Here is a 25,749-nt window from a genome sequence, read left to right as displayed (position 1 = left end):
CTAAGAGGCGCCTTTGCCCCTGTCGGCCACCGTAGTCGCTGTCTCATCAGCCGAGAGCAATTTACGTCGTGTTTCCAGCGCCCTCTGGTGGTGGCGTGTTCATACTGCTGCTGTGATGGACTGCTCTTGTAGCATGCTAACATGAGCACAGCTAATGACTTGGCGAAATGGGACACACAGCAACAAGACAATCACACGTGCGACTCTATTTGTATAATTACGTGTTCGTCTTGAAGTGGAATGACGCTGAACTTCCGGTAAGTCATTTTAAGTGTGCCTTTTTATTTTTTTCATTGAGTGTCCACATTGGGCTAGCTTACTTGCTATACTGGTAATGTGACCTAAACAAAGTGAATGCAAACAGTAATAGTTCTTTTCTCATTCGCTTTTCTTGAGTATATAACTTCTGTAACTCTAACAAACTGTCATTATTTACGCTTAAATATATTGTAGATACTCGTAGCACTTGCTAGCTATAGTGCGGCGTTATCAGCGTCCATGAGTTGCGTTAAGGAATGAACAGATGTTAAAGCCATCAAACAAGAAAACATTACATTTATTTTGCATGTGTAGTTATTGTGGGGTATAATAATATATCGTAATTAGATACACATCATCCATACTCATTGCAAGTGCTACTCATCCAAAATAGCAATGGAGGTGTCTTCTTCCAAGGTGTTTTCGGCTTTTGTTTCGTCATGTTATTAACTTACTGTCTAGCCATGCAGAGTGTCTTAATTCGCGCACTTTCCTACTTACACGTAGCATTGTGAGTGCTTAAGTGTATTCACGCTGACGTATGGTATGCTACAATGTAGTGAGCTGTCAGTACCCGGATGTTGCACTCAACACGCCCCATAAGGTGAGTGTGCTGTGATGGACGTTTGCCACACTCAATCATCGCCATCTTTGCTGCTAGCGGAAGGGGAGGGACTAACTTGAATGGTTGTAATTCACAATTTAAAATGAGAGAAGCGGATACAAATTTTCATATTTGACAGCACTACACTGTGATAATTCACTCTTTCAGTGTATATAGTGTACATATTAAAGACAGTAATGGCTGATAATTGAAATGTAACATTTTGTCATCTGTATTTAAAGGAACCTTGAAGGGTTGGTAATGAAATATGTACATAAGTATTTGTAATATTGTGTCCAGGGTTTTGAGCATCTTCACCAGCCCATCTCTGATTTGAAGAATTGGTGACGCCACAGAAGCAATCCACTGAATTCCACAGCAGCGGAGTCTCAGGAGTAAATAATATCAAAAGTATGGCTTCGCCGTTTGTGCCTGTCCCTGTGCCCTTTGACAGAGCCTCATCAAATACTAGCAAAAAGATGAAACGGCCACAGCGGGCTTCCTCGCTGGGAAGCGTCTCCAGCAGCTCGGCGTCTTCATCCCCAATAATCACTTCCACCGTGGACGAGCATGGAAGAAGATGTGGAAGGTCTCCACGCCAGTCCCGGGGCAGCCGGAGCCAGACGCCACCGCCTCTTCGGGGCCCGGTATTGCAGACGAGGGTGAATGGGACACTTGAGCGCTCCTTGGAGTATCCGAGCTGCCCTCGCTCTGTGTCGGATCCTGTCGGGAACCAACAGGGAGGAGACGAGGAGAGGCCAATCACCCCAACGGTGCTTGGATACGAGGTTATGGAAGAGAGGGCAAAGTTCACGGTACAAACCTGTACTCTATCTGTATTGGAGTGATTACGCTTTCATATGCTAATTATGCTCTCAAGGTACTCGGATTCTTTTTCCATAATCCAGTAATATTGTTTTTTATTGGACTGTGGAAAATGAGAAATAATGGCATTCCAAGGTCAAACCATCACAGTTAGAACACATAAAAAGACGTTATGTTTTTAAAGTTTAGATTAGATGATTAGATTAGGTTACATTCAACTTTATTGTTATTGCTCATGTCACTGGTACAGGGCAACAAAATGCAGTTAGCATTCAACCAGAAGTGCAAATTTATAAATACCCTATTGGTAAATAAATGAAGAAATAGAATAGAGTGACTATAGTATGGCTGTTGCAAATTATACAGATTATAAACAGTATGCACACTATGAATGTGTCAAGATATAACAGTAATATGTACAATGAAGTGCAATGAAGTGACTGGGGGGGTATTGGGGGTTATAAAAGTTATAATACAAATGAGAATAAAGTACAAATATTCAAGTCGTATTCTAATGGAATGTGACTTTTAGACCCCCCCATCCCAAATTGTCATAACTCCTTGTATATGAAAACGAAACATCTAATGCAGGGGTCTCAAACTCAATTTACCTGGGGGCCACTGGAGCTAGGGTCTGGGCAAGGCTGAGCCACATCAGGTTTTCCAAAAAAGAAAACAACACATTTATTAAAAACAGAAAAATATACAAACTTTTTCAGTGCTTTGGTTCCGATTTTCTACAATTAAAGCTCTGATAAAACATTCCACTGTTCTCAAATATCTTAATTTTTATTTTTCTGCACTAAATAAGATGAAAAATAAACAAATCAAGAATAATGAAAATCAATCAATCAGTAATAAATAAATACAATAATAATAATAAAAACTTAAGAAACCACATATAGTTGGTGGGTAGACAAATAATTTTTTTCAGATTAAAATGAACAAAGCATTATTAGAGCCCTGTAGACATGACAAAACACGACTATAGTCACATTTATACTCTTTTTATTTACAACATATTGCGCAACTGCAGGGTCTTGAGACACATGCTAACTCGCAAACTAGACAGCTAGCGACCTAAACGGTAGCCTTCAAGTTATTTTCTTTAAACTAAAATAGCCAAAAACTTACCACTTCCACATGGATAGGGAGGATAACTATTAACAATTATTTAACCTTTAACATGAACATTAATCAAACGTAATAATTTTTTCTCGCTACATGATACCATACATCATCCATATCAAACTTGCACGGGCCGCACTAACATTAAACTTTCATATCAAGGCGGGTGCCTCAAACTAGTGTCCTGCGGGCCACATTTGGCCCACGGGCCGCGTGTTTGAGACCCCTGATCTAATGTATTATCACAACCTATTTTACTGTCTCCATGTGCTGCAGGTTTATAAGATCCTGGTGAGAAAAACTACAGATGAGAGCTGGGTAGTTTTCAGAAGGTACACAGACTTCTCCAGACTCAACGACAAGGTGCGTTTGTTCATGCTTGGATGGAAATACTGTAGAGTAAAGGCTATGCGGCCATCGAGTTGGGTCATTCGGTATCCTCTAATGGCTCAGACTTGAATCAGACCATTGTTTTTCCCAGCCTTTTGTTTTTGGTTGCGTTGTGGAAGTGATTACAAAGAAACCACTCTTTCCAAACGGTCCTAGCATCCCGAATGAACTGTGGAGCATGTCTCTCATGTGGCAAGGGGACGGACAGTTTGGTTACGAATAAGAAAGACTGAAACGTGCAGAATTCATAAAAAAATAAATAAATAGATGCAGTACCAATGTGCTTGATAACTCTGGAAAGCTCTTTGTAAGCCTCTTGATGGTACAGTCAAGTCGTGATGTCATCATCCAGCGCGACATGTCCAGGTCAAAACACATACAGTATGTGTGCATTGGTGTATTCTTGCTAGATGCTGCACCTTTCTTTAAAACGGATGCTCTGATCAGGAGGATAATCAACACAAAAAAGGCCCTGATTTATTTGCTGAGAAATTTGCATACTCTCCCTCACCTTTGGACGCAAAGTACAGGTTTGGAACACACTATTTAAAGGGGACCTATTATGTTTTTTCCACTTTTCTGACCTATAAATGTAGTTACAATGTTGTATTCTCGTGTTAAACGATGCCAAAGTTTCAGATAATGAAGTTTGCGCATTTGGAAGTGAGCTTTGAAACAGTCCGTTTCGAAAGGCGTGGTAAAACTGCCCGCTTGTGATGTCACAAAGGGACATGCTTCTTTATATGGGCGTGTCTGTAAGCCAGATGAACTCTCTGCCCTGTCCCATGCTCTGCTCCTTTGTTTACTTGTTAGCAAAGCCACATTTGTTTACAATTCCTTAGAGCAGGGGTGCTCACACTTTTTCAGCATGCGAGCTACTTTTAAAATGACCGAGTCAAAATGATCTACCCACTACAAAAAAGCAAAACATCTATTTATTTTCAAATGTATTGAGGATTATTTGTACGTACAATGTATGTTGATGTACCTTACATAACCAAATGAGCAAATATTGCAAAACACACATAATTAACTATTAACATTTTTTGTAATTACCTGAGTTTACTTTGATGACTTGCACTGAATTGAATCAGCCAGGGATGCATAGTCCGGACAGTAGCTGCTGATAGCCAGGTTAGCCAGGCAAACGCACTTCAAAAAAGACATTGTGAAAAAAAAGTCCACCTCCCATTCCGTATGGAAGTGATATGTTTTTGCCTTTTTACTTGGTCCAGCTACTTCACTCATTTTAGTGACCATAAACTTTAGCGAGGGCTTAAAATCTGACGCTATTCGCCGACTAGCTTAGCACTTTGCATCGTTGTTTACGCATGAGCGGTGACCTAAAGGTCAAAATTCAGTTGTCATCTGACTGGTTGTCCTGTATGTCAATCAAGTAACGGGGATGGATGATAGGCTGACATCGTAAGTGCTGCTGCACTTACAGTGCATCCGGAAAGTATTCACAGCGCTTCACTTTTTCTACATTTTGTCATGTTACAGCCTCATTCCAAACTGTATTAATTTAATCTCTTACCTCAAAATTCTACACAAAATACTCCATTATGACAATGTGAAAAACAAATTAAATTAAAAATAGAAAACTAAGAAATCACATTTACATAAGTATTCACAGCCTTTGCCATGAAGCTCAAAATTGAGCTCAGGTGCATCTTTTTTCCACTGATCATCCTTGAGATCTTTCTACAGCTTAATTGGAGTCCACCTGCAGTAAATTCAGTTGATTGGACATGATTTGGAAATATAATAACTGTCTATATAAGGTCCCACAGTTGACTGTGCATGTCAGAGCACAAACACCAAGCATGAAGTCAAAAGAACTGTCTGTAGACCTGCGAGACAGGATTGTCTTGAGGCACAAATCTGGGGAAGGATACAGAAACATTTCTGCTGCTTTGAAGGTCCCAATGAGCACAGTGGCCTCCATAGTGGCCTTAGTCAGGGAGGTGACCAAGGCCCTGATGGTCACTCTGTCAGAGCTCCAGCGTTCTTCTGTGGAGAGAGGAGAGCCTTCCAGAAGGACAACCATCTCTGCAGCAATCCACCAATCAGGCCTGTATGGTAGAGTGGCCAGACGAAAGCCACTCCTTAGTAAAAGGAACATGGCAGCCCGTCTGGAATTTGCCAAAAAGCACCTGAATGACTCTCAGACCATGAGAAACAAAATTCTCTGGTCTGATGGCTTTCGTCTGGCCACTCTACCATGCAGGCCTGATTGGTGGATTGCATTTACGAATAATGGAGGCCACTGTGCTCATTGGGACCTTCAAAGCAGCAGATTTCCCCAGATTCCCAAGATTTGTGCCTCAAGACAATCCTGTCTCGCAGGTCTACAGACAGTTCTTTTGACTTCATGCTTGGTGTTTGTGCTCTGACATGCACAGTCAACTGTGGGACCTTATATAGACAGTTATTATATTTCCAAATCATGTCCAATCAACTGAATTTACTGCAGGTGGACTCCAATTAAGCTGTAGAAAGATCTCAAGGATGATCAGAGGAAAAAAGATGCACCTCAGCTCAATTTTGAGCTTCATGGCAAAGGCTGTGAATACTTATGTAAATGTGATTTTTTTGTTTTCTATTTTTAATCAATTCAAAACATGTCAAAAAAAAACTTTTTTCACATTGTCATAATGGAGTATTTTGTGTAGAATTTTGAGGTAAGAGATTAATTTAATACAGTTTGGAATGAGGCTGTAACATGACAAAATGTAGAAAAAGTGAAGCGCTGTGAATACTTTCCGGATGCACTGTAGAGACGTTGTTTGATTTGATTGGTCACGCGAAGGGCAACATTCAGTTGTCATCTGAATGGCTGCCCTGTATATCAATCAAGTGACGGCATTGATGCTAGGATGATATTTTTTTAATGTCACGCCATGATCGACCAGTACCACCTCCGCGATCAACCGGTAGATCGCGATCGACTTAATGAGCACCCCTGCCTTAGAGTATCCAGGTATTTATTTCACACTGATTGAATTTTTGGTCCTGAATGAATTTAAAGTGACTGAATCGTTTGGGATCGTAACGTTCATACAAATGAAATTGTTATTACAGTGTGTGACCTTCACCAATAAATCGCTACACTGATGTTTTTGTTCTTAATTGACTTTCCCAAATTTGCATTTATGACCTCCTTTCTGTAATTTGTTAAAACTTAAGAAACGCAACTCCAAGTTGCCACAATAACTAAAAAAACATAGTCCAGTAACTCACTGAAAATTGATCCTATGTGACCAACGTTTTGGGATATACCCTCGAAAGTCTTCTTCAAAAAAAGACTGCATATTTTTGACAGCATATTTTTGTCTATTTTAGACACCCTGAGCCGGTGTTACGCCTATGGTGCTACTGCACATACTGTAGCATCAGTTTGGCATCAGGAGGTGCTGTTTATTTGCAATGAATTAGCTTGACACTTTCTCAGACAACACAAATCAACACACTCCCTCCCTTAGAGTGCACTCATCGCGGAGACTATGTGGGTATTGAAATAAACACTTACACACGCATATGCATGCAAAACAATACAATTTTATAGATAACTTCTTGTTGGGGAAGTGTGGGCATGGGCTGTCCACCCAAAATTTGAAAATTCTTCAGTTGGAAGAATGAACCTTTAGCGAATACCTGTAGTTATTGCAGCACAATCAACAGTGGATTCAATAAATTAGGTTTAAATCAAGTCAACAATGGAGTGAAGGTTTAAATGGCTGTGAGCAAGTCAGTCATTTGTTCCTGTTCAGGATCAAGGGCGTGCTGTAGCCTGTCTTGGTTGACTTTGGGGGCGAGGCAGGGTACACCTTAGGACTGGTCGCCGGTCAATTAAAGGGCCATACCTATAGGCAATTACAGGCTGTCCAAATGTTACGACACTTCTTTGTTGCGAAACGTCTCATAAATTATTAAAAGGTGCTCTCCCTTTCCGTCTTTTTCACCACAGATGTTACCAATTGTGGTTTAGCAGAACAGACTGAAGAAATAAACATCTGTATTTGTCACAATTCCAAATGACTTTTGGTAAAAATGTTGTTCACGCCCAACAACACTTAAATTGACAGAGATAGATTTTGGTCTTTTTAAGCATTACCAGAACTTCCTTCCTTGGCGTATTGATTTCACATAGCAATATAGAAACAAATGCTTACAAGCTAGAATTAACTTTTGTAAACTCAAAGATAAAAACATTGCAGCAGTGGCGACAGGTCCGATTTGTAGTGTTTTCTTTTTTTGTAGGGGTCTGATGTGTCAAGGACACATCGCAGTTATACGGCATAGAATTTATCCCGTATTTAATGGTTGCATTTGTTTTGCAATGCAGCGACATCGTCTGTGAGCGCTCACCATTTTGCGCTGTTTTGTTTGTATTAACTTAGGAGATCAAACGCCTCAGTAAACTTTGATTGTCAGGACAAAAGCTCCGCTGCCCGAGGCACCTTCGTTCCCAGTTGAGAAAAACTGTCTGTGTCGGTCATCTGTGTTCATTTTGTTTAAAACTTAAATATTCCCAGCCACAGTACCTTCATTCATGTTAGCCTAAGCTCCCTCACGAGGCTAACTGCTAACACCGACATCTGAAACGCACATCAATTTATCCAGGGTGTCATAATTATTGACCTTTCATTCATTCATTCATTCATTTTCTACCGCTTTTTCCTCACGAGGGTCGCGGGGGATGCTGGAGCCTATCCCAGCTGTCTATGGGCGAGAGGCGGGGTACACCCTGGACTGGTTGCCAGCCAATCACAGGGCACATAGAGACAAACAACCATTCACACTCACATTCATACCTATGGACAATTTGGAGTCGCCAATAAACCTAGCATGTTTTTGGAATGTGGGAGGAAACCGGAGAACCCGGAGAAAACCCACGCATGCACGGGGAGAACATGCAAACTCCACACAGAGATGGCCGAGGGTGGAATTGAACCCTGGTCTCCTAGCTGTGAGGTCTGCGTGCTAGCCACTAGACCGCCGTGCTGCCAATTATCGACCTGTTTAACCGATTATCGTGACAGGCTTAGCCATCACCTTATGTGAGCTTAAATCATCCTAAATCTCTCCTGAGAAGAATGTCTCTGGTGCAATACACCTGGTAACCTGGATTCCGATGTCTGTGGTGGACACACCCACCACAGACATAAATATGGAGACTCTGTATCAAAACATTTAGAAGTGAAGACGCCTTTTGGATTTAAGGTGGAACCTCCACAGTTTGTTGGATCTGAACATGTTCATCAACCAATGACTGGATTACCATGACGTGGACAACTTATAGTCACATGTATTGTATGCAAAGTTAAGGAGGAGCGCAACCATTCCAAGGTGTACCCCGCCTCTCGCCTGAAGACAGCTGGGATAGGCTCCAGCACCCCCTCGACCCTCGTGAGGAAAAGCGGTAGAAAATGAATGAATGAAGCCTTTTGGATTTAAGGTGGAACCTCCACAGTTTGTTCGATCTGAACATGTTCATCAACCAATGACTGGATTACCATGACGTGGACAACTTATAGTCACATGTATTGTATGCAAAGTTAGGGAGGAGCGCAACCATTCCAGGGTGTACCCCCCCCCCCCCGCCTCTCGCCTTAAGTCAGCTGGGCTAGGCTCCAGCAAACCCTCCGTGACCCAAGTGAGGATAAGTGGCATAGAAGATGGATGGCTGGTTAGGGAGGATCATGTGTGTGCTATGCTGCTTGATGAAAAACAGGGGTGGGGTGTGGGGGGGGTTCTTCGATGTAAACTATACCTCAGTTCCAATTCAATGGTGGGAGTTTTTCCATATCCGATTAATGTTTCAGCCGTTTCCTGCAAAATAACGCTCTCATCTGCTGTGCATATCCTGCGAGCATCGCTAAATGGCTGATGCCCCCCCCCCCCCCACTTTGTGTGTGTCTTCCCTCCCGCCGACCCGATGAAGTTGAGCTTGTGCAGAGCCTCTCATTTAGCCAAGTGACAGGAAGATGTTTTAAGAGGTCGTTTAGTTTCAAATTAGTTTTCATTGAGGTGATGGCTCAGTGCCGTAAGTAGAGGCCATTTTTTTTCTCCCATTCTCCCTTGTCCCACTAGGGGAAAAGATAACATGCCTATATAATTGACTACCATTTTTTTGTAAGACGCTACAGCAGGTATAACAGGGACTGACACATGAGGTGATGGGTAAGGTGTAAAATTAAATAATGGGCAGCACTAAGTCCCTGCTTGTCACCTACTTGATCGTTGCGGGGGAAAGAGCATTGAAAAGAATCGAACCTTTGAAGTTGTTTACCCCTTGACCAAGACCATCTGCTCAGCTTTTAGCTGTGGGTCGGTATGTTTTCTAAAGTACCCTGCTATTTCGCTTGACACGTCTCGTCTGTGTTAAAACATCCATGTGTTTTTACTTTGTGTTCGAACATCTTTATTTTGACATAATGATTACAGATTTGGAAAGCATTAGTCATTGACTTTAACATGTGGTATGAGTTGGGGTGCCACTTTTGACAGAATTTACATAGAGAATATCCAGTGCTGATTTGTGAGTTGAAAAAGGGGTGAAAATTGCTTATTTTTGGTGTTCTGCTTTGTCACATAAAAAGGTATGACAGTGTAATTGCCAATTTATAAAGCCCGCTTGAAGGGCTTCACTATGAGGTATGGGTTGACCCAAAGGCCAAAGAGTCAGTTTACTGGTAATAGAGTAACTAATCAGACAAACGGCTATCAAACATGTTTGACCTTAACCTTTTGTGCTGTGTTCTGTAAAAAGCTTTTGCTTCAAAGGAGCTGAGATTGATGTGAAAGTAAAAAGCAATGTCGATAACCAATCTTGAAAACAAAAAAAAAACTTGCCTCAGTTGCGTTAATAAAAATAAAAACGGTCCACAATGCCAAAAGCAAATCACTGCATCAGACACACACACACAACCAATGCCAGTAAATCATGGCACTACATCCGCCTTTGGGAAGTATGCCTGTAACTCACGCAGTACCCTTATTTCAAACTGTCTATTGCTGAAACCTGGAAATTATCTTGGAAAACAAACCATTGCTTTTTTTTTAGCTTGTCAATTTTTTGAAACATTGTCAAATTAATCATAAACCAAGTTTTACAGTTTATGCAGCAGGATTGTTTCAGCTCTTACTGTGACCAACTAAAGCTGGATGTTCTATTACTACATGGTTGTAGTTGTTATATACTACACGATTCTAGTACCACAATTCCCATTTGTATTTCTCCCAGAAACAATCATGAATCAAAATGAATTGCATACGTTCCCGGATAGTTTGTATTCATTGCCATTGAAATACTGTATATGTATTACGCGCTAACAATGGATCTGCGCTGTCGATCGATTGATAGCGCTGCGCCCGAGATGGATCCATCATTAGCGCACAAATCGATCGATTTCTGCGCTCACGATGGATATAACTGCCTTGCACTGGAGACCGGTGCTTTGACACCGATCTGCTAATTGCATACAATGACAGGGTTAGGGTTAAGGGTTAGGGTTAGGGTTAGAGTTAGAATAAAAATGACTACATTAGTGTCCGAAAGCTTAGTGCTCAAAAGTTGCGCAGTGCCCTTGAACGCTTCATGAACAGAACCTGACAGTGCAGTAGACAAAAACAAAGTCGTTCATTGTTCTGTTAGCTTTACATGAACAAATATGTTGTGCATTAAGTGTTTCATCTTCAAGATTGAATTGGTATTGTGTACTAAATAAGAGCTCATATGGTGCTGTGACTTACTACGTGAATGTTCTGTCTTGATCGGTGTTGGGTCAGTTTTGGTTCTGTCGAATCTGTTGAATTCTCTTTGGTTTTTTAACTTCAGGGGTCGCCACAGCAAATCGATCGCCTCAATCCAACCCTGTCTTCTGCATCTGTCTCTCTCACACCAACTACCCTCACTACATCCATAAACCTCCTCTTTGGTCTTCCTCTACACCTCCTACCTGTTAGCTCTAAACACAGCATTCTTCTACCAATATATTCACTATCGTTCCTCTGGACATGTCTGAACCATCTCAGTCTGGCCTCTCTGACTTTATCTCCAAGACTTCTAACACATAATGTCCCTCTGATGTACTCGTTCCTGATCCTATCCATCCTGGTCACTCCCAATGAAAACCTCAGCATCCTCATCTCTGCTACCTCCAGTTCTGCTTCCTGTCTTTTCCTCAGTGGCACTGTTTCTAGAACAAACACCATGGCTAATCTCACCACAGTTATGTATATATTTGCTTCTGTTTAGAATATATTCACTATCTCTCCTCTGGACATGTCCGAATCATCTCAGTCTGGCCTCTCTGACTTTATCTCTAAGGCCTCTAACATGTAATGTCCTTCTGATGTACTCGTTCCTGATCCTATCCATCCTGGTCACTCCCAATGAAAACCTCAGCATCCTCATCTCTGCTACCTCCAGTTCTGCTTCCTGTCTTTTCCTCAGTGGCACTGTCTCTAGACCAAACAACATGGCTGGTCTCACCACAGTTTTGTATATATTTGCTTATGTTTAGAATATATAGTTAAAAATGAGCATCACACGGGTGTACTTGTGTTCATCAAAGAGTATGACAATTCTCAATGCCGATTATGATGGTATAAATGCATGTCTTTCAAATAATATATATGAATATGATGTCACATTGACTTGTTTGATACCTATGTGACATCCATGATATAACGCTAGGTGAGGGAGTAAAGTAATTTGTAAATTCAGTGGACCGCAAGAAGACTGGTATGTAAGAACTATTGTTGCTTCGAGACAGTAGTAAATTAATGTTATCAAACATGTTTGCTTCTTTTAAGAGCACAGGTTTAGGGCTTACATGGCTTCAGGTCAAATGTTTGAAAGTGTACAGAACTGTGAAAAGTTTGGGAACCACTGGTCTATCGCATTACCGGTACATCTGGTGTAAATAAACTGTCTGCCGCCACTGGCCAGTGGAGCAATGTCCATGTTACCTGCATTGGGTTAAAATGTATTATAGACTTTTTATTTATTGGTTCCTTCTGTGTTATTGCTGTCTGATGTTGATACTTCAATTGTTTTCATGCATTTTGGCCTTGTGAGCATGTGGCTTGTTTTTATTTAGGTGTTTATTTGCACGATCAAGACTCTGGGGTATGATCACTCATTTTTTGTGCAAGTAAAGACAAAACGTGCTTGTTTCTAAATGTCATCTTGGTAATTTTGGTTGCTGTTACCAAAGTATGACTTTACCCGAACAACACTACTGCAGTAAATTAAAAGTAGTAAGAAACTACAGCAAAAGCGCAGAACATTAAAAGAAAAACGATTGCCAAATTGCCAATAAATTGGGGCAATGGTCATTCCAGGCCAACATAAAATGTTTAATGATGTATTTATTGTTTCCTTCTGTCTAATTGTTTATGTGCAGGTGGGTCGTATCAATGATTACCTGATGTATGAGTATTTAACTCATGTATGTGCGTGTCTGTGTGTGGTCTAGTTAAAAGAGATGTTCCCTGGATTTCGGCTTTCACTGCCCCCAAAACGGTGGTTTAAAGACAACTATGACAGCGACTTCCTGGAAGACAGACAATTGGGACTGCAGGCTTTTTTGCAAAACCTAGTTGCACACAAAGACATTGCTAACTGGTATGTGACATCAAATATTTCTTCCCTCTTAATCAGGTCTGAACTGTGGCTTGCAAAATAACTTCTCAACATACCGATGTCTTTTGTTGGACAGCCAGGCAGTGAGAGAGTTTTTATGTCTGGATGAGCCGCCGGGGCCTTTCGACAGTTTGGAGGAAAGCAGGGTAAGTGTGTGTGTGTGTGCCTGCAGATGTCTCTGTGGTTTTGTGGTATTGTTTTTCATCTGAGAAAAAAAAATGAAAATGGATTCTAACTTTTATTCACAGAGGCATTTTGTTGCTTGTGTTAAGGATGTTGAGAAAAATTTTTCTTAATACAAAAAATGTTGGGTAACATTTTGATGCCCCAACATGATAAAAAAATAAATTACAAATTGACATCAATTATGTAACTCTTGCAAATCGTGAGGATCTACTGCATCAGTGCTCATGCAGTTCAATTATGCCTAATTGAGCCGGTACAGAGCCAGTTCTGTCCAACAGAAACTCAATGATGTACATGTGGCACATGAAAATGATTGAGAATATTTCGGTACGTATGTCATTTTGCCGCAGCAAATGTCTATCTACCCACTTCAACCAATAAATATTTTTATACAAAGTTGTAAATTTTTCATCAACGTTATAAACCGTGAGGTTAATTCAAAAAGGCTTTTAACAGCTATGACTCAGGTAGTTAATGGCCCAATGGGAAAAACAACTTCCACTCGCACATCGTTGATCTTGCTTTTACTAACAACCAGATAGGATTATAAAATCTGTGAACATTTTCACTGGGTTGTTTGATCGCAACGTTAAAATGGTGACCAGGAAATTACATAAGGTATTTTAACCCGTAAACGTATACATCGTAGCATACCAAAGCATTAGGCCGCACTGTTGAATGTTGCACAGAAACAATGTTTTACTTTTGATGAAATATATATATATATATATTTTTAATTGCTTTAAAAACAGTGTATGTAACATGCCCAGTTAAAAAGAATCCTACCAGAATAACCATTCATCGTCGTCTTCATCCGCCTCCTGGGAACTAAAACCACTAAAGTCGTATTCTTCAGTGTCAGAATTGAACAACCTCCTTCGTCACAAACTGTCTTCTGTGTCGCTCTGTGTTAATTTTCGTCTCTTGAGGCAAATTATCCCTTTAGCTTGAGCTGTCCTCATGACCGAAATTATTGATAGTAGATTTTTGACACGATAAAGACCGATGAGATGTTACCGCCAATGAGACGTGAGGTCAACATCGGCCGCCGTCTTATGCAGTCCAAGCAGAAGCACTTGATCAAACTTACTTAAGATTTGTCAGAACAAAATATCACTGCATAAGACAAAACATAATAGGAAATGTAGTTTTGCCAGTTCAAGCTGTGCAAAAAAGTAGCAGTTTATACAACAGCAATTACAGTAATAGGCTAAATTAAATCCAACAGTTAAACTGAAACGAATTGATCTCAATTTGGATCAGGATAGTTTTGCACTATACAGTAAATTACAACAAGTGATTACATTGAGTAATGAAACAGAAGAATCGCCTTCCCTGGCTAAATGAACCAATCTTGCGAGGTAAAAAAAAAAGCAAAGCAGACTTGTTTTAATTAATATTTTGAACAATGAAAGACATCATACATACATGACTTGGAATAATATAACAAAAACAGACACACAAATTCCCCTAAAAAGGCAAAGAAAATTGAAAACCACTCAAAAGTGGAAGATTGGAATCTTTTCACCACTACTTTATTAACTCTGTGGCTGTTGAAAAGTAACATCACTGACGCCAAAGTAAAGCCAAGGATGTCTTTGGAATGGACACCAGCATGCTTAAAGGCTTTGGGTTAGTCTTTGTTAATTAAATTGCATCCTTTCTAAACCACTCAAAGTCTGAACTGGACTCGACCCAAACGCCTGGAAGTCTGCTATCACTACTCAAATTGTTGAACTCTGGTGATTCAACTTCTTTCAGTAATTCCGGGCTATTAAACATCCTCCGACTATTTACTCGTCAGGCACAGTGTTGACGGAAATTTCCCACCAAAATTCCCAAAAAATCCCAGAAACGTTTTCATGTGGCGAGGGACTTAGTCTTTCCATTAATGATATGCTGTAGTCGAGAAACGACAACAATATTGCCTATTAGTGCTCAGTTTAATGGAGGACTGATCAAGACAAGATTGGCAATTGCGAACGGAACAGCAGGAAGTAATCCACAAAACAAAGAAATTGGATGATAAAGTAGTTTTATGCACTTCCGCTCTAATTCCCGACTAATCCTGTTGCTTAGCACAACACACGAGATGCATGTTTATCTGCATACTCATCGGAGAATGTCCATCTTAATCTCGCGTGTGAACAGCGTTTGAAGTAACATGTTTTAGGGAAATGTTTTTAACCACTAAGCACATTTAGTTTAGTTTAATAACACATTAAAAGCCAACATTTTCCATTTCAATTCTAAGTGATTGTGGTGGTTGTAGTCAAGGTGTTGAATGGACGCCAACAAAATCACATCAACACTCTGATGCTCTGGTCCTCTGTATGTTTCTTATTTGCATGTCTGTCCATTTTTATCTCCCACATCTGAATCAAAACCTGCACTCCGGCCACGGAGGAAGTAAACTATGACGTGGTAAAGACGTGATTACGCAATGTTACAGCGATATATGTTGTCCGGAATGGCAACTTGCCAAAAACAGATCAATGTTGTTAGATCAAGGGAATATAAATGAAACCAGTGCTCTAGCCTCGGAGGAAGTAAACAATGACCTGATAAAGATGTGATTATTTCCTAGTATAGCTTGATTACCTTTTAAGCTGTGTTACAGCGATATGTTGTCCGAACACAGATCAATGTCGTTAGATCAAAGGAATATAAATTAGATCAAAGGAATATAAATTAAACCAGCGCTCCAGCCTCGGAGGAAGTAAACTATGACCTGATAAAGTATAGATTGATTACCTTTTAAGCTATGTAACAACAATATGTCGTCTGAACACAGATCATTGTCGTTAGATCAAAGGAATATAAATGAAATCAGCACTCCAGCCTCGGAGGAAGTAAACTATGACCTGATAAAGACGTGATTATTTCCTAGTATAGATTACCTTTTAAGCTGTTACAGCGATATGTCGTCTGAACACAGATCAATGTCATTAGATCAAAGGAATATAAATGAAACCAGCGCTCCAGTCTCGGAAGAAGTAAACTATGACCTGATAAAGTAGAGAGTGATTACCTTTTAAACTATGTTACAGCGATATGTCGTCTGAACACAAATCAATGTCGTTAGATCAAAGGAATATAAGTTAAACCAGCACTCTAGCTTCAGAGGAAGTAAACTATGACCTGATACTGAAGCTAAAGACGTGATTATTTCCTAGTATAGATTGTTTACCTTTTAAGATATGTTACAGCGATATGTCGTCTGACCACAGATCAATGTCATTAGATCAAAGGAATATAAATGAATACATCAGTCTGGTAGATGAATCATTAAACCCCTAGCACAGGGCAAACAGATTCCTTTGTGATTAATATACCTAACATGCAGGCATAAAGAAAGGGAAATGTAATATGTTGTAACAGAAGTATCTTATCTTATCAAAACCTCCATTCAGATATTCATTGATTCAAAATTTTTTCAATTCATCCCACACATTTTGTGTCAATAATTGTTTTGTTTGCCACTTTAAAGGCTTTCTGTGAGACTCTTGAAGAAAGCAACTACCGTCTGCAGAAGGAACTGCTGGAGAAGCAAAAAGAGATCGTCTCGCTCAAGAGGAACCTTGAGGAGAAAGAACAAGCCATTCTGCTGTTGGAAAAGCATATAAAGTCAGTATAGGAATGCACACACACAGTACTTTGTCGTTGTGTGCTGTGAGATTTTTCTCATGTGACAATTTTTATCTCATACAGCAAATAAAATGTTCTACAGTAAATCCTATTGGAACAACTCAAGAATCATTAAAGGCCTTGTTTACGCAAAATGGGGGAAAAAAAGTACAACGATAAACTAGTTTCGCCATAATTCCCAATAATAATATTGTATTACTGCCATTTCCTGACTTTATATCATATTTTGGGTGTTATTCATTCAGTCATTCATTCATTCATTTTCTTCCGCTTATCTTCATGAGGGTTATGGGTGGTGCTGGAGCCTATCCCAGCTTCGGGTGAGCGGCGGGGTACACCCTGGACTGGTCACCAGCCAATCACAGGGTGTTTTGTCCAAATCCAGCCATTTCTCAAAAAGGCATCCCTCTTGGTACTGGCCATTATTGGATGATTCTGACTGATTGTTAAATGCACACAGAATATTGTGTTTTTGGACAATATAGACATGGTATCAGCAAAATATCAGTTTAATAAAACTGACACAAATTTAGCCATGTATATCTAGCCAAAATGTTTAAGCAAAGGGCTGCACGACGGTCGAGCAGTTAGCGTGCAGGCCTCACAGCCAGGAGACCTGAGTCCAATTCCACTCTCGGCCATCTCTGTGTGGAGTTTGCATGTTCTGCCCGTGCATGCATGGGTTTTCTCTGGGTACTCCGGTTTCCTCCTACATTCCAAAAATATACTAGTTTAATTGGCGACTCCAAATTGTCCATAGGTATGAATGTGAGTGTGAATGGTTGTTTGTCTATATGTGCCCTGTGATTGGCTGGCCACCAGTCCAGGGTGTACCCCGCCTCTCGCCCAAAGATGCTGGGATAGGCTCCAGCACCCACGCGACCCTCGTGAGGATAAGCGGTAGAAAATGAATGTCTAAACAACTATGCCACAACATGAATGATATAAAAAATGGTTTTACATGAAAATAACCATTTCTTTTCTTTCTTTCTGAACCTCCTTCGCATCATCAGTCTAGCTGGATGTTTATTTGGTAACATATAGAATCTCAAAACTTAACCAACTTTTAAGCTTACACCACAACCTCGCGTGAGGCATGATTTTTATAACCTAGCATTAACTTTTACAAACTCCCAAGCAATGCAGTAGCTTATGTTAACTCTCAGTTGAGGCGAGGCGCCGTGTCACTACGTCAAAAAATAGTTATTTGGTGTTAATCAACAAAAACAATAACTGCAACATGGAACATGTTGGCATTTGCTTTGTGCTAGCTGTTTTCACACAGAAAGGAAAGACGAGTGTTAAGGATTGTATTTGATGGGCAGCACCTCCCACAAAAAAAGTGCAATTTTCCTTTAAAAAATGGTAAGAATTGCACACAATAATTATATTACATAACACTTTTACAATACACAACTTAAGGCGGTAAGTGTTTCTTGGCATGGAATGGACAGCCTTGTGACTGCACCTCAACACTTTAACTTCCTGTTTTCCATCGCTTTGCGGCCCCTTTAGGCAGCAAATTTGACCTCTTGAACAATCTACTTGTTATTGCCAAGTAATTAAATGCATTGCTACAAGATGCAGCAACTCATGTACACATTGTAACCATCTTGATGTGTTTTTCTTGTCTCGTGTTTATGTGTGTACGTACGTGCAATGCGGCGTCAGTGGCGAGTGTGTGAGCTCACAGTCTCCGTGCGGCCTCTCTGCTCAGGAAAGTGAGAGCAGTGCAGACGTAGATATGGAATCATCTGCTGCAGAGGCTGATCAGGATATTCCGAGCAACAGCGGGTAAAGAAACAAAAACACACACACACACATGCCAACACTCATGTACACACATCATATGTAATCATCCAGATACAGACCCACAGGCACTTTAAATCTTAATGCAGCATTCCACTTCCCTTGAACAGTCTTTTCTTGTATACAGAGCAATAAGTGTCATATTGATTTGAAGCATTGCAGACTTTGGCTTTAATACCCTAAACAAACCAGAAAACCTTGTTTTTAAAGAAAAAGGTCAAGTCAGGAGACTTTGCTCACTATTTAACTAGGCCTGAACGATATGACCACAAATATCACGATAAATTGGACAGTTTTACCTCTATGATAAATCCCCAACCACTGTATCTCTTTGCCATCTGAAAATATTTGCAGATTATTAGGCAAATTAACTGCTTTTGGTTGATTTATTGACCAACTGGCACACATTACTTTCTATGAAAAGTAACCGTGCATAAATAAACATTCAAAAGAGCTTGCGTGACTTGAATAATGTCACGTAGAAGAGGAGAAAAAAGAAACAAGGCTCTTGTAACCTTTTTTTGCGTGCAAATGGCATGTGCAAAGGCCTGTATTTGTGTAAAAGCAGTAATATCTTTGTGAAGGTATAAATAATACCATGTGCAAATGGGGTACCTGCGTGCTCATTGGTCCATCGGTTAAACTCCTGCTGATCTCTTTAATTAATGAGACAGGAAATGTGTACATATAAATGCAAACTGACCAACCTAATATCTCACTATTATTATTAATATGTATTTACCAGGGATACAATAACACAGATAATGCAAAATAAAAAAAATCAGGAAGCAGGTGACTTTCTGTATTTTTTATTTCTATAGTAAAGATGAAAAGTGCAGTTTTTTGTTTTTTTATGCCGTCTGCCGCCAGCTACCACAAGAGCCGTGGAATGCCACTTGCTGCTTGTGGGGATTTCGGGTGGACTTTGATGTCGGCCAACTGATGTCATGTGACGATTGGGACTTGAGGCTACAATTTAATATTTTGAATCGAATCAAGACCATTTTATCGAATGGTTCGATACTGATACATGTATTGTTACATATATATTTACTGTTTTCCTTACATTCTACAGTGGTGATGCCCCAGTCTGAAAGAGTCCAGTAATGTGAGGTACAAAATTGAGATGTTCTGCAGACTATCCCAATGGGATTCTGTCTTTCTGCTTCCCAGTCATACGCATCCCACACTTTTCTGCTACTACTTTTTTCTGTTGTTGTGGTTAGTAGTTGTTTTTTTTTTAAGTTTAACTTTAAAACAAAATAAGCTTTGAATCCTTTCCTCCTGTCAAACATTATTTTTCAAAATAGACTTGTCTTGTTGGGGTCAGATCACTTTCAGTTCACTTGCTTCGGTACTAAATTACTAATGACATTATTTTTATGGCATTGCAATCAGCTAAAATACTAGACAGATTGATTATATCAACTATATTGGGTAATATGAATGTAAATGTGACTATAAGGGTGATATCATGCTAATAATACTAAAAGCTGTATTTAAAAAATATATTTTCTTTGCCATAACTACAAAAATGTAGTTTTTTTATGTAGAAAGAATGCAACTTGGTGGAAATTGACTTACCACGGGCGAGTCTGGAACCAATTAACCAAGATAAACGAGAGATTATTATTTTGTGAAAGGTTCACGGGGTGTCTCCTTACCCTCGAACTTCCTTCTAATGCACTCTCAGCATCATAAGATTTTCTTAGCAGTCACATCTTATTTTCAAGATGCATCATTTGCCCAAAGTGATGAAGGCAAAGCAAACCCAACCCTAAGCCCCAACGGCGAAGATCAACGATTGTGTTCTGAATGATTCGATTGTCAAACGAATGTGTCATAGCCATTAAGCTACAAATAAATGTTTGCCCTTTTAAACAAACAATCACATGAGACTGAACCCATGTCTGGGTTATCTAACACATGTCGTTTGCTGCGTATCGAATTAAAGATCTAAAAGCTTTTTAGTCGAAAAATCTTAAATCCCTGGCCATTGCCAGAAGGGCACAAAGTCCTGGTCCAAACGTGTTTTTCCACTAAAGTGCCTGTCTAAGCCGAAGTTGACATAAATGGTTGGCAAAATTTCAGAACCAATAAGGTAATGTTGAGATATTGCAGTTAGGCATGGACCGGTTACCACTTTCAAGTAAGTAACATTGTATAAAAAAAAGTCAACAGCATCAAAGTAAATTCCGGTGTATAAGTAAATTTAGAGGAAAGAACTGATGATTTGTACATAGAATGGTCTGAGGACCAATTATGAGCTCTGAAAAAACTCATAACAAGCTTGTCAACTCTGACTCATAGTGACAAAGAACACTAAACTCATCACACAGCAACTTAACACCCAAAAAGTACCTTAGAAATGTATAACGTATCGGTACAGATTTCAAATGTTTTCCCATAATTCATCGCGACATAGAAAAAAGGATGGATGCCCAGATGCCAGAGGAGCCTAGAGGGAGGCTGATGACATTGCAGCGCCCCAGTTGGCAAAATTTCCGAACCAATAAGGTAATATTGAGATGTTGCAGTTAGGCATGGACCGGTTGCCACTTTCAAGTAAGTAACATTGTATAAAAAAAAGTCAAGTCTTAACTATCAGCATCCAAGTAAATTCTGGTGTTTAAGTAAATTTAGAGGAAAGAACTGAATTAGAACTGATTTATACATACAATGGTCTGACGACCAATTATGAGCTCTGAAAAAACTCAAAACAAGCTTGTCAACTCATATTTTTATTACTCAGTGACTCATTGTGACAAAGAACGCTAAACTCATCACACAGCAACTTAACACTCAAAAAGTACCTTGGAAATACACAAAGTATCGGTGCAGGTTTCAAATGTTTTCCCATAATTCATTGCGACATAGAAAAAAGGATGGATGCCCAGATGCCAGAGGAACCTAGAGGGAGGCTGACGACTTTGCAGCACCTCAGTTGGCAAAATTTCTGAACCAATAAGGTATTATTGAGATGTTGCAGTTAGGCATGGACCGGTTACCACTATCAAGTAAGTCACATTGTATAAAAAAAGTCAAGTCTTTCTATCAGCATCAAAGTAAATTCTGGTGTTTAAGTAAATTTAGAGGAAAGAACTGAATTGTACATACAATGGTCTGAGGACCAATCATGAGCTCTGAAAAAACTCAAAACAAGCTTGTCAACTCATATTAATATTACTCAGTGACTCATGGTGACAAAGAACGCTAAATTCATCACACAGCAACTTAACACTCAAAAGGTACCTTGGAAAAATTAGTAAAAAGTATCGGTACAGGTTTCAAATGTTTTCCCATAATTCATTGCGACATAGAAAAAAGGATGGATGCCCAGATGCCAGAGGAGCCCAGAGGGAGTCTGACGACAATGCAGCGCCTCTGCAGCAGGCACCAGTTAATGATTTGGTTGGATACTGTGCATTATGGGCAAACTTTTTGCACAACTTCCGGATCGTACAACCTCGTGGGCATTTGCCCTTCCAGGTTCCACTGTCGTGACGCCAATTTGTGAGATATGAGTGAACTGATAATGATTTCTCCCCAACTGTGGCGTGTTTTCTTTGTAACTTTTTACCGTCTCTGTGGTTCTTAGGCTCTCGTGCATCCCTGCATCACATGTTACTAACACGTGACTATTGCCGTCTACCTCCATCCTCTGTTTTGAGAATTAGGAAACCGCATCAGCGGTATAGAATGTGCACATTGACTCCAGAGGAGCATTTGTCTTCCTCTTGTGCTTTCAGCGAATTCAGTTGAGTTGCTGGTGTTGCAATAATGAACGTTCGTCCTCCAAGGAGATCATTCGACTCCTGCACCTCGTCTTTTGCCCTTTTGCGTGGCTGTCAGCACTTAGAATCATAAAAATGTGCCCTAGTGAGTTAATGACTCTCTTCTGCTGTTACTCTGCAGCGGCACATGCGAAGTCCACCTGGGGAAATCGTCTGCCTGTTGGTGCGGGCCTTCACTCAGCGCCTCTCCTCCTGTCATCCAGGTCACCCAGCTTGGCCAACTGACGGATCATTAAGACAAGCATCCTCTTCTGCTCTTGCTCTTTCATTTAGATATGACTTTTACAACCCCTCCATTCCTGTAAGTGGGCTCGAGTGGTAGACGTGTTTTGTTCAAAAGCTGTGAAAAGTAAGCCTCTTGGTTCTGCTACAGCCTGTTCCACTTACGCCTATATTGTCTCCATATGAAGGGTCATGGGAGATGTCGTCTCTTCTCGAGAAGACATTCTGAAGGCAATGTAAGTTTCTATATAATATCTGGAATTGCTTACCAGCTCACACGACGTAAACGTCTCGTCTTTACCCTCCCCATAAACGTTTATGCCGCCTATTTGACTTGTTTCATCCTGCTGGTTCAAAGTATTGCATTTTGACTAAAATATAACAGAAAACGGACGCTTCGATTTTAAGTTTTTTTTTTTGGTTATGCACACACCTGCTTTGCACTGCCAGTACTTGAGACACGTCACTGTTAGGATTGTGGGGGGAACTGAATAAATGGTGTTAAATGCAGGAAACCACTTGATCCCATTAGCACCATCTTACCCCCCTCCTCTTAAGTACGTCACCCTGCTGTATTTGCATCTTTATTAATTGTAGATAAATGCAACTATAATATGCAAAATGTATTGACTTTCACAAGCATCAAAACCAAAATACATCACGTCTTGGTGGAACTATTTTATGCAAAAGCGAAAGCTGCGGGACTATGCTTTTGATAAACGCAATGCATCCAAATGCAAATTCATCCTTCCTGTCTCCTTGTCACATTCCATAATTACACGCACTTTCACATGTCTGGTATCAGAAACGTTTACAACACTACACAGCACCTCCCTGTCAAGGTGATTGCGATAAGGAAGTTGACGTCGGATCTAATGCCGCTTTGTGACAATAACTATTTAGAACGAAAGTTGGAGTCATGACTTCCTTCACTGGAATAACTGAGCCTTAGTTTTGCTGAGTCGAGGTCATTGAACATGTTTTTTTTGTATGTATTATGACTTAATTTGCTTTCCCTGACCTAATTTTCTTTCTAACGTAAACTAAAAAAATGAATATTTTGACTTTATTCCTGTAAAGCTATTTTTTCGGTTTAATCTTTCTAGTAAATTGTCGTCTTTATGATTTTGTTCCCAAAATATTGACTTTATTCTCGTAATTTTTTGTGCAAATTCAAGTTGACGTCGGATCTAATGTCGCTTTGTGACAGTGACTATTTAGAACGAAAGTTGGAGTCATGACTTCCTTCACTGGAATAACTGAGCCTTAGTTTTGCTGAGTCGAGGTCAGGGGTGCCCAAAAATGAAAGGATGCCACTTTGATATTTTGCAAACCAACACTTGTAGATATGCTAAGAAGTTTTGAAAATGTTTTTTTGTGTCATATGTCATAATTTGCTTTCCCTGACCTAATTTTCTTTCTAACGTAAACTAAAAAATGAATATTTTGACTTTATTCCTGTAAAGCTATTTTTTCGGTTTAATCTTTCTAGTAAATTGTCGTCTTTATGATTTTGTTCCCAAAATATTGACTTTATTCTTGTAATTTTTTGTGCAAATTCAAGTTGACATCGGATCTAATGCCGCTTTGTGACAATGACTATTTGGAACGAAAGTTGGAGTCATTACTTCCTTAACTGGAATAACTGAGCCTTAGTTTTGCTGAGTCGAGGTCAGGGGTGTCCAAAAATGAAAGGATGCCACTTGGATATTTTGTAAACCAACACTTGTTGATATGCTAAGAAGTTTTGAACATGTTTTTTTTGTGTCTTATGACTTAATTCGCTTTCCCTGACCTAATTTTCTTTCTAACAAACTAAAAAATGAATATTTTGACTTTATTCCTGTAAAGCTGTTTTTTTCAGTTTAATCTTTCTAGTAAATTGTCGTTTTTATGATTTTGTTCCCAAAATATTGACTTTATTCTTGTAATTTTTTGTGCAAATTCAAGTTTTGTGCAAATTCAAGTTGACGTCGGATCTAATGCCGCTTTGTGACAGTAACTATTTACAACGAAAGTTGGAGTCATTCCTTAATTGGAATAACTGAGCCTTAGTTTTGCTGAGTCGAGTTCAGGGGTATCCAAAAATGAAAGGATGTCATTTGATATTTTGCAAACCAACACTTGTTGATATGCTAAGAAGTTTTGAATTTTTTTTTGTGTCTTATGACATGATTCGCTTTCCCTGACCTAATTTTCTACCTAATTTCCTTTCTAACGTAAACTAAAAAAATGAATATTTTGACTTTATTCCTGTAAAGCTGTTTTTTTTTCGGTTTAATCTTTCTAGTAAATTGCCGTCTTTATGATTTTGTTCCCAAAATATTGACTTTATTCTTGTAATTTTTTGTCCTAATATTCTTTAATATTTAAAAAAAAATTGTAAATATTTTGACTTTATTCTCTCTTGTACTGCTGATTTTTAATTTTTTCCTGCTGTTAAATTTAACAATAATAACAGCCGTGAACAGGCCGCACTTTGGGCACCCCTGGTCTGACGTTAGCTTCCCATCCATCTTTTCAGGAAAAAGAAAGCCTTGCTTCTTTCTATCAGTGGGAATATATTTATAGCATGCTTAAAAGCCATAATTTTATGTGTGTTTTCACTCTATAACGCCTATAACTACACTTAATAATGAACTCTTCTAAATATGCCTTGGTGTGAAGCACTTTATGGATAAATAATAACGCGTGCTTAAATGTGCTTTTTTGTTCTGTGATATCAAACGTGTGCCTTTTTGGATGACTGAATCTCTTTCCGAACGGGATCTAAAATGCTATTGTTGTAAATGATCTTGTTTCTGTCATCGTCTAACGTCTTTACATGTATTCCAAGTGCCTTTCACGTCTTTCACATGTTTCATTTGGTGGTTTGTGGTTGCTTTATAGAAGCCTATATATATATATATATATATATATATATATATATATTATATATATATATATATATATATATATATATATATATATATATATATATATATATATATATTATATATATATATATATATTATATATATATATATATATATATTATATATATATATATATATATATATATATATATTTATATATATATATATATATTATATATATATATATATATATATATATATATATTATATATATATATATATATATATATATATATATAATATATATATATATATATATATATATATATAATGTATGTGTGACGCTGTTTTGGAATAGGCTGGACCGAGATGTTT

The 25,749-nt window shown here is 39.1% G+C and overlaps 1 protein-coding gene across 1 annotated transcript; it reads left to right on the top strand.

Annotated features, from left to right (window-relative positions):
* The first annotated feature begins 101 nt into the window (after positions 1–101).
* Positions 102–23,484, top strand: LOC131108934 (sorting nexin-16). The gene is made up of 8 exons (XM_058060382.2): positions 102–257; positions 1,163–1,677; positions 3,092–3,178; positions 12,694–12,842; positions 12,937–13,006; positions 16,537–16,673; positions 18,366–18,488; positions 22,419–23,484. The coding sequence occupies exons 2-8, from the start codon at positions 1,276–1,278 to the stop codon at positions 22,531–22,533; spliced, it is 1,083 nt and encodes a 360-aa protein (XP_057916365.2). The 5' UTR covers positions 102–257; positions 1,163–1,275; the 3' UTR covers positions 22,534–23,484.
* The last annotated feature ends 2,265 nt before the right edge of the window (positions 23,485–25,749 follow it).

This window comes from Doryrhamphus excisus, linkage group LG7 (assembly GCF_037039965.1).
Source record: "Doryrhamphus excisus strain RoL-2023G ecotype Guam linkage group LG7, RoL_Dexc_Guam_v1.1, whole genome shotgun sequence".
NCBI lineage: Eukaryota > Metazoa > Chordata > Actinopteri > Syngnathiformes > Syngnathidae > Doryrhamphus > Doryrhamphus excisus.
The sequence above is the reverse complement of the archived record's forward strand: the minus strand, read 5'-3'. Positions and strand labels throughout refer to the sequence as shown.

What these genes read in the sequence shown, in the direction of transcription:
- LOC131108934 (XM_058060382.2), top strand. Translation starts at nt 1,276, where the DNA reads ATGGCTTCGCCGTTTGTGCCTGTCCCTGTGCCCTTTGACAGAGCCTCA. An exon ending in AAGAGAGGGCAAAGTTCACG is followed by an intron (nt 1,678 to 3,091) that starts GTACAAACCTGT and finishes CATGTGCTGCAG; the next exon opens with GTTTATAAGATCCTGGTGAG. An exon ending in CACAAAGACATTGCTAACTG is followed by an intron (nt 12,843 to 12,936) that starts GTATGTGACATC and finishes TTTGTTGGACAG; the next exon opens with CCAGGCAGTGAGAGAGTTTT.